Source organism: Crocodylus porosus, unplaced genomic scaffold (assembly GCF_001723895.1).
Source record: "Crocodylus porosus isolate Cpor-Errol unplaced genomic scaffold, CroPor_comp1, whole genome shotgun sequence".
Taxonomy (NCBI): domain Eukaryota; kingdom Metazoa; phylum Chordata; order Crocodylia; family Crocodylidae; genus Crocodylus; species Crocodylus porosus.
The window spans coordinates 46,392,664-46,406,082 of record NW_017728931.1 but is presented as its reverse complement, the minus strand read 5'-3'; the positions used below and the strand labels follow the sequence as shown (position 1 = coordinate 46,406,082).

Sequence of the window (13,419 nt, the reverse complement as noted above, 5' to 3'; positions counted from 1 at the left end):
TAGATAAAAGTGCCAAAAAAGCCCCACTAAAGTGCACAATCTGTACAGAGGTTGGGCGAGCCAGATCCAACTAACGCGCTGCCTCTTCTAGGCATATGCTGGGCTTGGCGTGGGAACGTGGCAAGTTTAAAGTAAAGCGCTGGGGGTTTTGTTTTGTTTTTTTGTTTTGTTTTGGGTTTTTTTTAAGCATCTGCAAGCAGCGTCAGTGCCCAACCCCACCCCTAACAGAAACAAATGTGTCAGCTGGGTTGAAACAAGTACTTCTAAAGGAAGGCTGAATTTTTCAATATGTCAAAGCAGATAATAAAAGGGGAGAGCTGATGAATTCCCTTATCTCTCAGACCATAAGGCTTCTCAGAGAAACAGAATAAATGCAGACTATTACTGTAGCTAGCTACTGAGGGAGTTCACATGCAACCACATGCTGTATGCAAGCACTAAAACAGAAGAGGAAGATAAGGATGAAAAGGAAATACCTGGTGTAGTCTTCCCTGTGTAAAAGTTATGCTGACTTAAAACTATTTTTACTTTCTAATGGAAAAAGTCCTGAGGCACAAATGGGCCAGATCCTTTTCAAAATTGCTTGAGACACTGAAAAAGCATTAAGACACCTTTTGTAATACAGCCTCATTTTAGCCTTATGGCTAAGCCCCCAAAGGTACCAAAAATGAAGAGAATTTATCCACATTTTGCACTAACAGTTTTACCAGAGCAGGATGGAATAGGAGCTCACTGGAGCACTTAACAGGTAAAATGGGATCTGGCCCTAAGTGTCTGTACAATCTTAAATGGTGAATTTGTACTGATATTTCATACAACGTAGGACAGATTTTACAAAAACGCTTTTACAAAAAACTAATTCCACATATTTCTTCTACAGATCTGTTACGCAATAAGTTTGGGAAAGGAAATTATTGAGGCTCAGAAGGTAGGAGTATACTTTTATTTGATTTCCATTGCAACCTTAATTTTAATGCTCATTCTTGAACTGCAGAGTTTTGGCTGCACTGTTTGGGCACATGATACAAGGTTACACTGCATCTTCCACAGGAGGAGACATTGCTGTTGCCCTTAAACTCAGTCACTGGAAATGCAGTAATTTTCATGCAATTCTAATAGCCTGATTTGTGAAAAACCACAAATAATTCACCAGAGATATAAAAATGCAGCTAATTCAGCATAAGAAGATAATTCCTGAAAAGTTAAAAAGCCCCTTCAGTTGATGTCAAAGATGTACCTAAAAAATGAGAACTTGAGTTTTCCAGACCTGTTCTTTTCTGAAACCATCCGCAGCCTTTCATTTCTGGGTGAAGGAATAAGCTTGAAGTTCCTGACAGGAACAAGAATATTACCTAGCGGTGACTGTAGACTAGAAGCACCAAGTTGAAACAGTGAGTTTTTAAAAACACCGCTTCAATTTAGGGCCCTTTAAACCCGTGTCATGCATACACCTGAACTTGCCTGCCTCTCTGGTGGCAGGGAGGGGAGAGTGAGCTGCTGGCAGGCAGAGCAGTCCCTGGGCTGCGGAGGGGGATGGTGCTTCCTTTTGCAGCAGCAGTGCCTCCCTTCCCCACCCCTCGCAGGCAGCACCCACCTGCAGGCACGCAACTCGGGTAGTCTTGGGGGGCACCGCAGCCACGGAGGGAAGCACCAGGCCCTCACACAGCTCAGGCAGGTAGGCTGGCTCCACAGGGAGGAAAAATAATTGGAAAAAAGATCAGGCCTGCCGCTTTTTTTTTCCCCCCCTTTAGGTGGAGCCTGCCTTCCCAGGCTGCTGCCAGGCTGCCTGCACAGGCTTCCTGCATAGACAGCCCTTGAACTGCACAGAGCCCACTGCTTTGCTCTGTAGCTGTAGGGCAGCAAACAAACTCCTCAGAGTTTTTGTTTGCTGCGCCCCAAGTCACTAAAGACACATTATGCAGCCGAGTTTACTACAGCGGCTGGAATTATTGCACAATATGCTGCCGATGCGTGCACACTCCAACACCATTAAAGTGGTGCAAAAGCATTAACCTGCTTTAAAGTGTCGTGTGCACATGCCCCTCATTTGGTCTGCACACAGCCTAAAATGCTAACACTTTAAAGCTTAAACCATAAAATAAAAAAAATTCACAACATGCCTGGATTTTCTGCACATTTCTGGCATTGCTGGAATGATAAAGCAAGTCTGAAACAAAAAACTGGTTCAGGAGTTTTTGCTGGGAAAAATGTTGATTCAGCAGATAAAGTGCCATTCTGTCAGACAGAGATTAACACATTTTTACAGAAGTTGCGTTCTGCATACATTTTACTGCATTTTGAGTTTTATTGTAGTAATTATGGGAAAGAAAAGCAAATAAAAGGACATATTCTCAGGTATTTGTGAAAATAACTCATTTTAGTGCATGATTACTTAAGTCCTGACTTTAAAGGGTCCTTCTTCTGACCTGCTTGCAAATTTGAAGAAGTGAAAAATCTCATTAGGCATAAATCACATTTTTCTTTTTATTACAAAGGCAAGGCTCCTCTATGTTGGATAAAGAGTAGCAAGAAAAAAATAATTCTGGAAGAATTAAATTCATAGAAAATGATATACAAAACTGAAAGATACTGCAGCCTGGTGAACTTTCTTCATTATTTCATTTTAGGATCCAGAAGCACTAGCTCAGTTAATGAGGTCCATGCCACTAACAAATGATGGAAAATTCATGCTATTGAATGACCAAGCCGAAGAAGATGGAACTGTATGTGAAGAGAGGGGGGAGGAGTCAGAAGCATAAACCCTTCACTCCTCATATTCTGGCTGAAAAGCGCAGGGGGCAGCAGCAGGAGTTGGGTGTGGTTTTTTTGCAAGAACCTCTTGTTTTACAATGTTTGTACATGTGTGGCTGTTTCTCCAGCCCAGGAGAGAGTGTGTGGTGTTATTTCAGCGGCGAGAGAGAGAGAATGTGTCAGTATTAGCTTCCTGATGCTGGAGATTAGCTAGGAAATCCCGACTATCAGTAGCCAAGGGTTAATGTCACATTACTTCAGATTTTTGGTCAAATTTTGAGGTACTGAGAATCCTGTCTTTACAGACTTCAGTGGGAGTTGTGAACACAGCCTCTGGTGCAGGGGACGGTGAAAAACGTCACATTTCTTAGACACGTCCTGTCTTGATCATCAGTAATTTCCATAGTTTGCATGATGTGCATCTGAACTGAAGGTTAAAGAAATGCACTATTACTATATATTTTCAAATGAAGTTATTTTTAGTTTCTAGTGTACTTAAGTGTAACAAGAATTATCTTTTCTGCTAGTCTATTTACAAAACAAATTTCATAAACACTAAATTTTTCCTATTAATATAATCTATTTTTGTATTGCACCTAGAGCAAGCTTACAAAAATTTAAGTGCCTATTCACCTTTGTGGGGACCCATCTTATACATACTGTAATTAAGTAATGAATATAATGGTACTCGTGGATTTATTAGTTTAAGTATCATAAATATACAAAACATCATCCAGACATAGTCATGGAATTTACTTGTTTGTTTGTGGTTTTTTGTGTGTCTTTGTGTCTTTCTAAAGAAGTCACCGAGATTAACGGTCATATAGAGTCATGTAAGTTTGTACGCTTAACTTTATTAGCAGCATTTTAAGTGTGACAGATTACACTTGTCTTTAATTAAAAAAACCAGCAGTAATAAAATGCTAGATTGCAAATTTCTGACATAGTGATTTTTTTTAAAACTGTTTAGTGCTTGAAATCAGACCCTTTTTATTTTGGTTAAGTCTAGTATCTTTCTCCGCTTTTAACTGAAACAAAGTTATTGCATAAAACTTGCTGGCATCATTTGGCCATTTTGTGTTGCAGTCAAGCAGCTAAATGACCTGTTATATTGCTGCAGATGGTATATAGGGAAAATATTTTAGTGACAACTCTCCGTCCTAGCAAAAAACACTCATTCTTCACTGGTTCATCTGTTCTCTGTATCCAAGACAGTGGTTCTCTGCCTTTTTAGGCTCAAGGCACCCCTTGGAAAATGCCAGCTTTAGGTTTTCACTTGTGCTTTTGACTGATGGGAAAGATAGAGAAAATGTTCTGCTGCAAAGAACTCAGACCACACAATGTTCCAGAATGTTTTTGGAACTTACAGATTTCTGTTTGAAATCTCTGGGTTTAGTTTGTGAATCATGTAGGTGTTTGCACACCTAACAGTGCTAATACTGACTAACACCCCATGACACCCTTAGAAGCTCTCATTACACTGCAGGGTGCCACAGCACCCTAGCTGACAAGTTCTGATCTAAAAGCAATTTTAAGAACTTGGTCCTCTGTTCCAACAAACTGAATTCAGTCTGGACCTTTCCCCAAGTACTTACTAGTAAGCTAGTTTTTTGTAACTAGAACATTTACAGTGGACTAGAACATGGAGGAAGGCTGATCCCATGTAGTATTTTTGCAGGTGACCAGTTTGCATGCATTCTGTTCCCTTCAAATCTCTTGGTGAATTACTTGTGAGCACCGAAAATTAGAAGTATTTGTCCACTTTACTACTGACATACCAAGTACTGCTTTGTCAAGAAAACACAATGATATCATTTATATTAAAAGAAACTGATACGACAAAGGACGCCTGTCAAAGACAGAACAAAGAATGAGATTCTCAAAATTACATTTATTAACATTGTTTTATGTACATAGCATACTCTACTCACAGAACCAAAAAGAGACTGAGGTAACAAAATACCCTTTTTGAGTTAGATAACATACATGTTACATTTGGTCCTTCATACCTGAGAATTTGAAAACAGTTGTCATTGATGGATATTAGATGGAAAGGTCAAATTTACCTCTAAATTACAGAATGCAGTACGACCTCAGGAATCTGCACTCCAGCAAAGCATCAGCTCACATGTACACAAGAAGTGCATTAGTGGCTTTGCTCTCACTGAAGCATAGACCAGTCAACTAATGTCAGGTCCACTGCAGCTGGGACTCTCACCACAAGCCAATGGAGAGTTACCATGTAACCAGGATCCTTGCATTCATTAAGATCTTGATACCAGACAAGGCAGCTACTGTGCTTGGCATCTTCCCTAGTGCTGTTGCTATGGGAGAGGGGAAAAGGGCCTGAACATCTGAGTTCTTATGGCTACTGGCCTGAAAGTGCAATCAATAAGAAGGGGGCCATGGGCTGCAGAAGTGCTACTGCTACCAATTCTGCTTCCTGTCACATTCAGCACAGCCATAGCAGCAAATGAAAGATGGCAGCAGCTGCTGCTTTCTCACAAAGACAGGCCTACCTGCATGACATGGCCTCCGGTTCACAGCTAGAAGGAAGATAGGAGCCAACAACCCGGTCTATAGCTTCTCAGAAAATGGAAGCCAACTTCACCTTTCCTCACTGCCTGGAGTTTGAATCAAGTAACAGCAGTTGTTACTGTTCTAAAACTCTCCCCTCTCTAGACTAGCAGATGAGATTTTGTTCTCTCACACTCACAGCAGGGCTTCAGGGAGCTGGTGATAGCAGGACAGCAGGGAGCTTCATCTGGTTCCAGGCCTTATGGAAGTGCAAGGATTGAAATAGCACAAGCAGATGAGGGAGTGACACCAGCCATGCTGGTACTGGACATAGCCTCATGAATCTGTATGATGGCTCCTCCATTAGTAAATTTCTATAGCATAGTAAGATGTTCCAGATTAACTGCAATCATATATTAGCAAGAAGAGCTATATTATCATTATACATATATTCACACATACAGTACACATCCATGTACTCTAAATCTAACAGGGTTCTACAAGTAGCCTCCTTTTCTTTCTGTAGAATTTCTGTCATCAGAACCATGTTAACTGGTTAGTATTGAACAGATCAGGAAGATGGATACATTACCTAAGGTAAGCTGTAAGGTATTAAGGACAACATTCTTCCAAAAATAAAAAAAATAAAATAAAAAACAACAACAACAACAACAATAATAATAATAAAAAAAAAAATCACAGGTCAAGGGAGAGAATGCAATTGCTGTTTAGAACAGGTCTTGCCTTAATAGTACATTTCTGTAAAGTCAAATCTATGGGGAAAGTGATTGATGCCCTAGCCAGATATTAAGGAGGAAGAAATGAAGGTAGGCCAGGTTGGGAACATACCAACTATTTGACTGAAAATGGATTTTGAAAAAGGGGTGTATGCATATGAAAACATACAAGCAGAAAAAAGCATCAATAGGAGCACTGCTAAAAATGATGTTTCCCTCTGTCCTAATTAGCTCAAAAGAATTAAAATTTACAAACTAAATACTCATATTAGAATAAAAACAAATTTAAAAAAAATTCAAAAACATAAATTAGGTTATGCAGCATTCCTTAGGGCCAACTCTGCAGTTACACTGAATTGCAAATAAAGGGCTTAATGAGTCCAGCTGATTAAACAGTTCATGATGCTTCTAGGTCAGGTTTTCAGATTTCATGAAAGAATTCTGTGCCAGTCTGGTCCCTTCACTTGCGGCAAGGCATTAGTCCTAGACTTCTGTATGTAGTGATGACAGTGGCAGAGAAGGGCAAATCAGAGGACTGTCACACGACATTACTACCTTATATCATTTGTGACCAGGTTTTGGAGCAATTTGAATCGCTTCTAAAAACCAGTACCTTGCTCTATAATGAAGAGATGTGGGGGCTCACAAAAATGGTCCAAAAATGTTGTGCAAGACAAACAATTTGCAAATTGGTTACACTGACTGGACTTTGTTTTAGTGAGAAAGGCATTGTTCTCATGTTCCAAGCGATTAAAACAACCATGCTTTTCCAGTTTTTGTTTGTTTTGAGCTAAATCCAGCTATCTACTTAAGTCAGGAATCTGGATATTTGCTGACTAACCCTTGCACAATCTAAAAACTTGTAGTAAGTACATGTTTAAGTTATACAGAGCTCTCACAGTGTTCAGCAGCTTTTAAAGCCTGCAGTGCAATTATCATTAATTAGAAAGCATTTAAGATTATGTTTGAACATGAAGGGTTTAACATATATATACACACAGGCGAGAAGATACAGGCTTGAGGCTGAAAACTGTGCTTAGGCACTACAGCATTTGTGAAACGTAAGATCACTTCAATAGTCAGACACCTGTCACACAGTGCCTGGTCATAAAAGGAAGCACTGACTCTGGTTCTCTCTTTAGTCTGAATTTCCTTACTCATGTGACAATAAGTCAAGCCCTCAGTATAAATCTAAAACCAGTTTCATTATTATAGTTTTACTTTTTAAACTTTCTTTGATATGAAAGAAGAAAAAAAAAGAGGGACAAGTGAGCCACTGAAGGGACCTAATTTCCCTTAGCCAACTGATCAATATATTATTCAAGAGTAAAGATTTAGTGGCACATATTAATATTAATAAGGATTTCTGTATTGTGTATTAGCCTTAATATACATTCACAATGCCCACTGTTAAACACTATTACAGTGTAGTCTGTAATTGTGTACTGGCTACAATATGGCTGGGCAGAACACCTTCCCAAATTATTTTTCAGACAACAGATACTCTTTATACATAATATCTGCCTTTAAATTTTTTTTCCTGGTTAAAGAAAAGATGCTTTAATGCAAGCTATGGATCAATGGCCTACAATTTGTTTAAAATATGTTGTAAGTTAGAGATGCAAGAAGGCATCTGAAATTAGTAAACTAAGTTTGTTCTGTACTTCTGTTTTAAGAAAACAATTGATCCTAAGTCAAGGTGTTATATACCAAGTTTCAGCTCAGAGCAAAATGTTGTATGTATAATAAACCCCTGAAAATAGGGGTCTTCAAAAGAATATGAATATAAATTCAGCTCTAGCAGCCCTACACACTGCTGTAGCATTGTTCCATTTTCTACAGAATTTACCACAGCAAGTCAAATCAAGAGATTTTACCCCATAAAAAGAATTACTGGCAAAAACAAGATAACAATTCTGATACATCAGACAAGTCATCCATACCAGAGATTTCATTTCACAATAGGATCTGCAGGTGAAGAACTAGACAGGTCTCCATCGCTTGTTTTACTTGGTTCTTCTACAAAAAAAAAATCAATATAAACAATGAAACTAATGGCTGCATGCATCTTAATTTTTATCTAGACATAGTATAACAAGCTTGCACTATAGTATAAGTATAAAGATTATGTTCTCAGGTTACAGATCCAGACTGAGCTTGCAGTAAGCACCTTGACCTCACACAGACAGCTTCACTCATGTCATTAATTCATGTTAAGGGGATTGCTCAAACAACCAAAACTATGTACTCAAGTATCTTAAAGAGTTGGGGCCTAATATTTGAGGGAAACAGCAGTGGTATCATTTGACTTATAACATTTCAGTCTAGTATCAGCTCTCAAGTCTTGATCACTGCAGAATTCCTGTGGCATGTGACTGCCAAGTGTACCATGACCATGCATATTTACCTTGAAATGCCTTTCAAGAGAACATTCTGCATAAACAGAGCTGTTTAACTCTTAAGTTCCCATGCTGTTTGCTCTTTCTCTATTCATTAGTTCTGCTGGGCTTTCTCTGCAGTCAAGAGTTGCATCTTTTGGCATCTCTTAACTAGTGATGGTGGATACCACGAAAAGTAATGAATAGGGGGTTCAATAGATCACTAGATATATCTGGTTCAGTTCTCTCCCTCTAAAGCATCCGCTCCTGCTACTGAAAGGATATTGGGCTAAATGAACCACTGGTATAACCCGGTATGATATTCAACAGGGGCTTGTTTTATTTATTTATGATAAAATCTGATTTGAGCAACTCCACATCATAGGCCACGTCCACATGAGCATGGATGTTCATTTCCCCAGGAACAAGCAGCAGCGGCACATCCTGTGCCACTGCTATTTGTCCCATGGCAAGTTACCCTGGCAGAGGAGGGGAGGTTGGGGCCAACACTGTGCTGGCCCTAGCAGCCTTACCTGGGATCCTGGGGGCCTCCTGGGGCTGCAGCAGCAGAAATCTTGCCACTTGGCACCTGGCTGGCCAAGAGTGTGGCTCCAGCCAGCCAGGCTCTGGTTCTGGGTGGCACACACTGCACCCCACATGCACCCCTCCACCTTTTTTTTTGTGCAGGGTTTTTTTTACCCTGGGATCTCTGAGGGTCACCCCTCAACCCCATAAGCTGCAAGGTAAGTGTGGAGAACAGTGGAACATGTGGTATGTGGAGCCAAATGCATCTGTGATGCCACATACTGCACAGCTGCGCTCATCTGGTTGCAGCCATAAAGTTCAAACATGAGTTCAACCTGAAAATTAATATTCCTTTTCTTACTAAAAATGTGCCTTAATAGCCTATTCCATTTCCTCTGGAAGAAATGGTAATTGATCAATTTGAGTGTGTCCCTGTAAATGTATAGCCTTCCTTAGATGCTTTTGAGAAGATTTTACTAGCTATTTTAATTCCACTGTATTCCTCTATGCAAGATTAGCCATAATGATTTTCCTAATCCTTTGAACACAGCTATATGTTTACCTCAGCCTCCTTGTGTGCATTTTCTGTAGTGTCATAAATTGTCTGCCTCCAGCTGTTCCTGGTGCTGCCCAAAACCTGAACCCACTGATCAGGCAGAGGACAGCTGTGTCATGGACCCAGGGGCTGTCCCATGTTGGATCCCTATGCTCAGCTGAGCACTGGGATCTGTCGTGGGTCAACCCTGACAAGCCACATTCAAATAAATGTGACAAAATGAACGAATGACAAAGATGTTACACATCATAGAAAGAACAGCCTTATGGCTTGCTTGCTATATCACAACCCCACAAATTGGATTTAACATGTGACAGGGTTACTCTTTATGGCATGAGTGGCACCTTAATTGCATCCTAAATGCAATGTGTGCCAGGGCCCCAAGAGTCAGTATACATTACAAGCATATGAATGTTACTAGTATAACAGATTCAAGCATTTTTGCCTGCGTGTCACCAATTTGTTTGGAGTTAAAAATAGTTCTTCAACCAGACAGAGAACAGTACTTAATAGCATTCAGGCATTAACTCAAACTGAATACCTATTTGCCGTTGCCTTCTATGTGGTAATGGCAAGAATAATGCAACCTTTATTCTATTAAGGAACACTGGCTTTTTGCCTAACAAATTAGTCTTGAAATTAACCTACTCCATCTGTCACCATTACAGTTTCGTAGTTTCTAGGGTCGGAAGGGACCTGAGCAGATCACTGAGTCCGACGCCCTGCCATGGCAGGAAAGAGTACTGGGGTCAAATGACCCCAGCAAGGTGTACATCTAGCCTCCTCTTAAAGACCCCGAGGGTAGGAGCCAGCACCACTACTCTTGGAAGTTGGTTGCAGTATGACAACAAGTTACACCAGCCAGCATCAACCATGGTGTCCAGATTAAATGTGAAAAACACAGGCAGTTCTACCTGGGGGGGGGGGGAGGGGAAGCAACATTTTTTTTTGTTAGGCAATTATCTTTGAAAACTCATGGCAATCAGGGGAGCTTCTGGACAACTGGAAAAGGACAAATACAGTGCATATTTTTAAGAAAGGGAAGAAGGAAGATCAGGGAACTATAAACCAGTCAGCCTCCGTTCACTTCTCAGAAAAATCATTGAGTAGATCCTCAAAGAATCTATTTCTGAGACCTTGGAGGAGAAGGTGATTAGGAACAGTTACCATGGATTCACCAGGGGCAAGTCATACCTCCTGTCCAACCTGATTATTTTCTATGCTGACATAAATGGCTCTGTGGATGCTGGGAAAGCAGTGGGCCTGTTCTTACCAGTGGGACTGTGTCTGAGCAAGGAACATTCTTGAGCCCACAAGAAGAGGAACCTGTACGCATAAGAAAACATAGCACTCTGGGACTTTAGAAGAGTCAAATACTTACCTGAGCTCTGCTGTTCTGACAACATTATCTGGAGTGCTAAATCAGCAGACAATAGGAAAAATGTAGTGAAACGAGGAGAGGAAAGATGGCTCCCCATGTCAACGGCTTTTAGCAATGCTTACACAGCATGACAAAAATGTCAAAAATCTTAAGAGACTCAAAATATTCACTAACCTTCTTTCTCTTTCTTTTCCTGGTTTTCTTCTGCTGCAGTTTTGTCTGCTCTGAAAAATATTCTTGCACTGCTTAGTGAGAAATGAAGCAGTTCAAACTCCTGAGTAGAAACATTTAGACAAGAAAGAGATTGTTAGGGTAAGGGTTATTGTTTCACAAATTAATATCTATAATATCTGTGGGTAAGGTTTTCAGAGGCACCAAGGGCAGGACATCTTCAGGTCACTGAATCAAGCTATATACCTCCAGAATCCTCTGGACATTGCTGAGAGTACCTCACCTGAATTTTAGCCAGTAACTTAGATTTAAGTGCTCCAGATGTGTACTAAAAATTGCCACTGAGCCCCTTATACTGTATTGCTCAAAGCTGTTTCCCTTCACTCTTCCACTGTACTGTATTCCTTCCTCATGCTCTCCCTCTGGAATCAATAAAGCTATTCACTATAGGGATGAGGCAAGCCTTTTCAGCTCCCTTTTGCTCAACTGGCTAAGGGAGGCTATTTGTGAATGCTTCAGGCTAAGAGAAACACCCCAAAGTACCACAGTGGGTTAAACAACCCCAAGATCTACAGGGTCCGTGTACCCCAGGTGGCACAGAGTCCTAACAAAGACCCAGGCTCAGGTGATGGTGACAATTGCCCCAGCCTTGCGGGTGTGCTTCAGGAAGGGGGTTGACCAGATGTAGGCACCCCAGGAGCAACACTCAAAGCAGGGTTATGTTCGGGCACAGTAAGGCAGGTGGCTCAGCATTGTAGTGCCCCCTACTGTCCTGCCACACCAACTAGCTCATCTGCCCTACCAAAACCTTTATTTCACTCTAGGCAGCAACAAATTCTCTGTACAGACTATTGAGGGTGCTTCTACAGAATTAACGACCAACTAAACCAAAACAGGTAAATAGAATTCAACAGTAGTCACATTAACTAGAAGTATACTGTACCTGTAAATAAACATCTAGTCGCTTGTGAGTAAGGTTCATGGTCTGTAGTAGCTTCTCATCTTGATTCGTCGATTGGACATTCTGTTGCTTAGCTACTGCTCTTATCTCCTTCACATATTTCTCTCTGACTGACTGGAACCAGTGAAGCGAGTCAAACTCCTGGTACTGATTCAACAGCTTTAGAATGTAAGCCACACCTGCAATCATTAATGAGCCATTTACCACTGTCAAAGTCCAGACACAGGTACATATGCTACATAAATCTTTAAATAACCATTAAGACATTCTTGGAACTTTCAAGGTTGTATAGCCTACTTCAACAAGGTTAACAGTCATTATGATTAAGAACAAGCTTTGCTTTATAAAAATTTCACAACCACATGTGCCCTATTATGCACAGGTCATGTGCAGACACACAAATCCCCACCCCCATCCCAAAGCTGGAAGGGTGGAAACAGACATCTCCTTTGTGCTGCTTTAAAATTTATGGTGGTGCAAAGGCCAAGCATACCCCTTGTTCCACCACAAATGCCCCAAATTTGTGGCTGTGACATAGGTGGCATGTATTTGTGCCACTTTATTGTGGCAAGCATCTGTTAGGTTTATGGCAAGAGAGAATGGTAGGCCTGGCACAGCCCATGCTCTCCAGCTTCCCCAGGCAGGCAGCCATTCAGGAGCTTCAGGGGCATTCCTGTGGCACGCAGCATCGTGCCCCTGGAGCCCAGGGACTGCCTGCCTGGGTTACCCATCTGGATTCCCAGGCAGCTGTTGACAACTCTGATGCTGTCCCAGGACTAACACAGCCAATCTGCTGATTGATCCCAGCCCCAGGACTGCACTGCAGTATCAAACGCTCTGCAGTGCGGTCCCAAGGCTGGGACTGCCGATCAGTTGATTTGTGGTCTCAGCCCTGGGGTGGGCAAAATACAGCTCGTGGGCCAGATCCAGCCCACCAGGCCATTCTATCTATTCTATTAGAAAAGTAGTATTTATCTGCCTCTGGCTGCCTGTCAAGGATCACAGGAGGCAGTGGCAGTAGGACCCAGGGAGAGCCATCAGCAGGATTAAGCAGCCAGAGCAGTAAATCCAGCCCTGCCCCACCCCGTCCCTCTCACCTTGAGCCCCACCCAGGAAGCCTCTGCCTAACACGGGCTTCTGAAGGCTTCTGACTTGGAGCTGTCCATGCCGAGGGAGATGCAGATAAGGAAGGTGGGGAGAAGGGAGGCAGGGGAGAACGAGCGAAACTAGCGAACAGGTAAGCAATGGGGGCCAGGGCAACGCTGGGACTAGGGGGACAGTACACACATCCACAGGAGGCCTCAAATGCCTCTACACAAATGCTCATAGCATGGGAAACAAGCAGGAGGAACTCACCCTCCTGATGGCTGACACCAGCCCAGACATAGTGGGGATCACGGAAATGTGGTGGGACTCTACGCATGACTGGGCGGTGAATGTCA

At 41.7% G+C, this 13,419-nt stretch overlaps 2 protein-coding genes across 3 annotated transcripts in view; one reads left to right on the top strand and one right to left on the bottom strand.

The window, feature by feature from the left end:
* Positions 1–3,686, top strand: part of APPL2 (adaptor protein, phosphotyrosine interacting with PH domain and leucine zipper 2) — a 51,460-nt gene extending 47,774 nt beyond the window's left edge. Inside the window, exons 21-22 of the mRNA XM_019543898.1 lie at positions 881–928; positions 2,628–3,686. Of these exons, the coding sequence (XP_019399443.1) occupies positions 881–928; positions 2,628–2,759 (180 nt within the window). The 3' untranslated portion in view covers positions 2,760–3,686. The remainder of the gene's footprint in view (positions 1–880; positions 929–2,627) is intronic.
* Positions 3,687–4,622: 936 nt separating this feature from the next.
* WASHC4 (WASH complex subunit 4) overlaps positions 4,623–13,419 on the bottom strand; it is a 55,963-nt gene continuing 47,166 nt past the window's right edge. Inside the window, exons 31-34 of one of the 2 annotated variants that reach the window (XM_019544783.1) lie at positions 11,960–12,156; positions 11,020–11,119; positions 7,949–8,024; positions 4,623–6,496 (exon numbers count right to left, since the gene is read on the bottom strand). In XM_019544783.1, coding sequence (XP_019400328.1) covers positions 7,957–8,024; positions 11,020–11,119; positions 11,960–12,156 — 365 coding nt within the window. In that variant the 3' untranslated portion in view covers positions 4,623–6,496; positions 7,949–7,956. Of the gene's footprint in view, positions 8,025–11,019; positions 11,120–11,959; positions 12,157–13,419 lie in introns of both variants that reach the window. The other variant, XM_019544781.1, reaches the window with a different exon arrangement.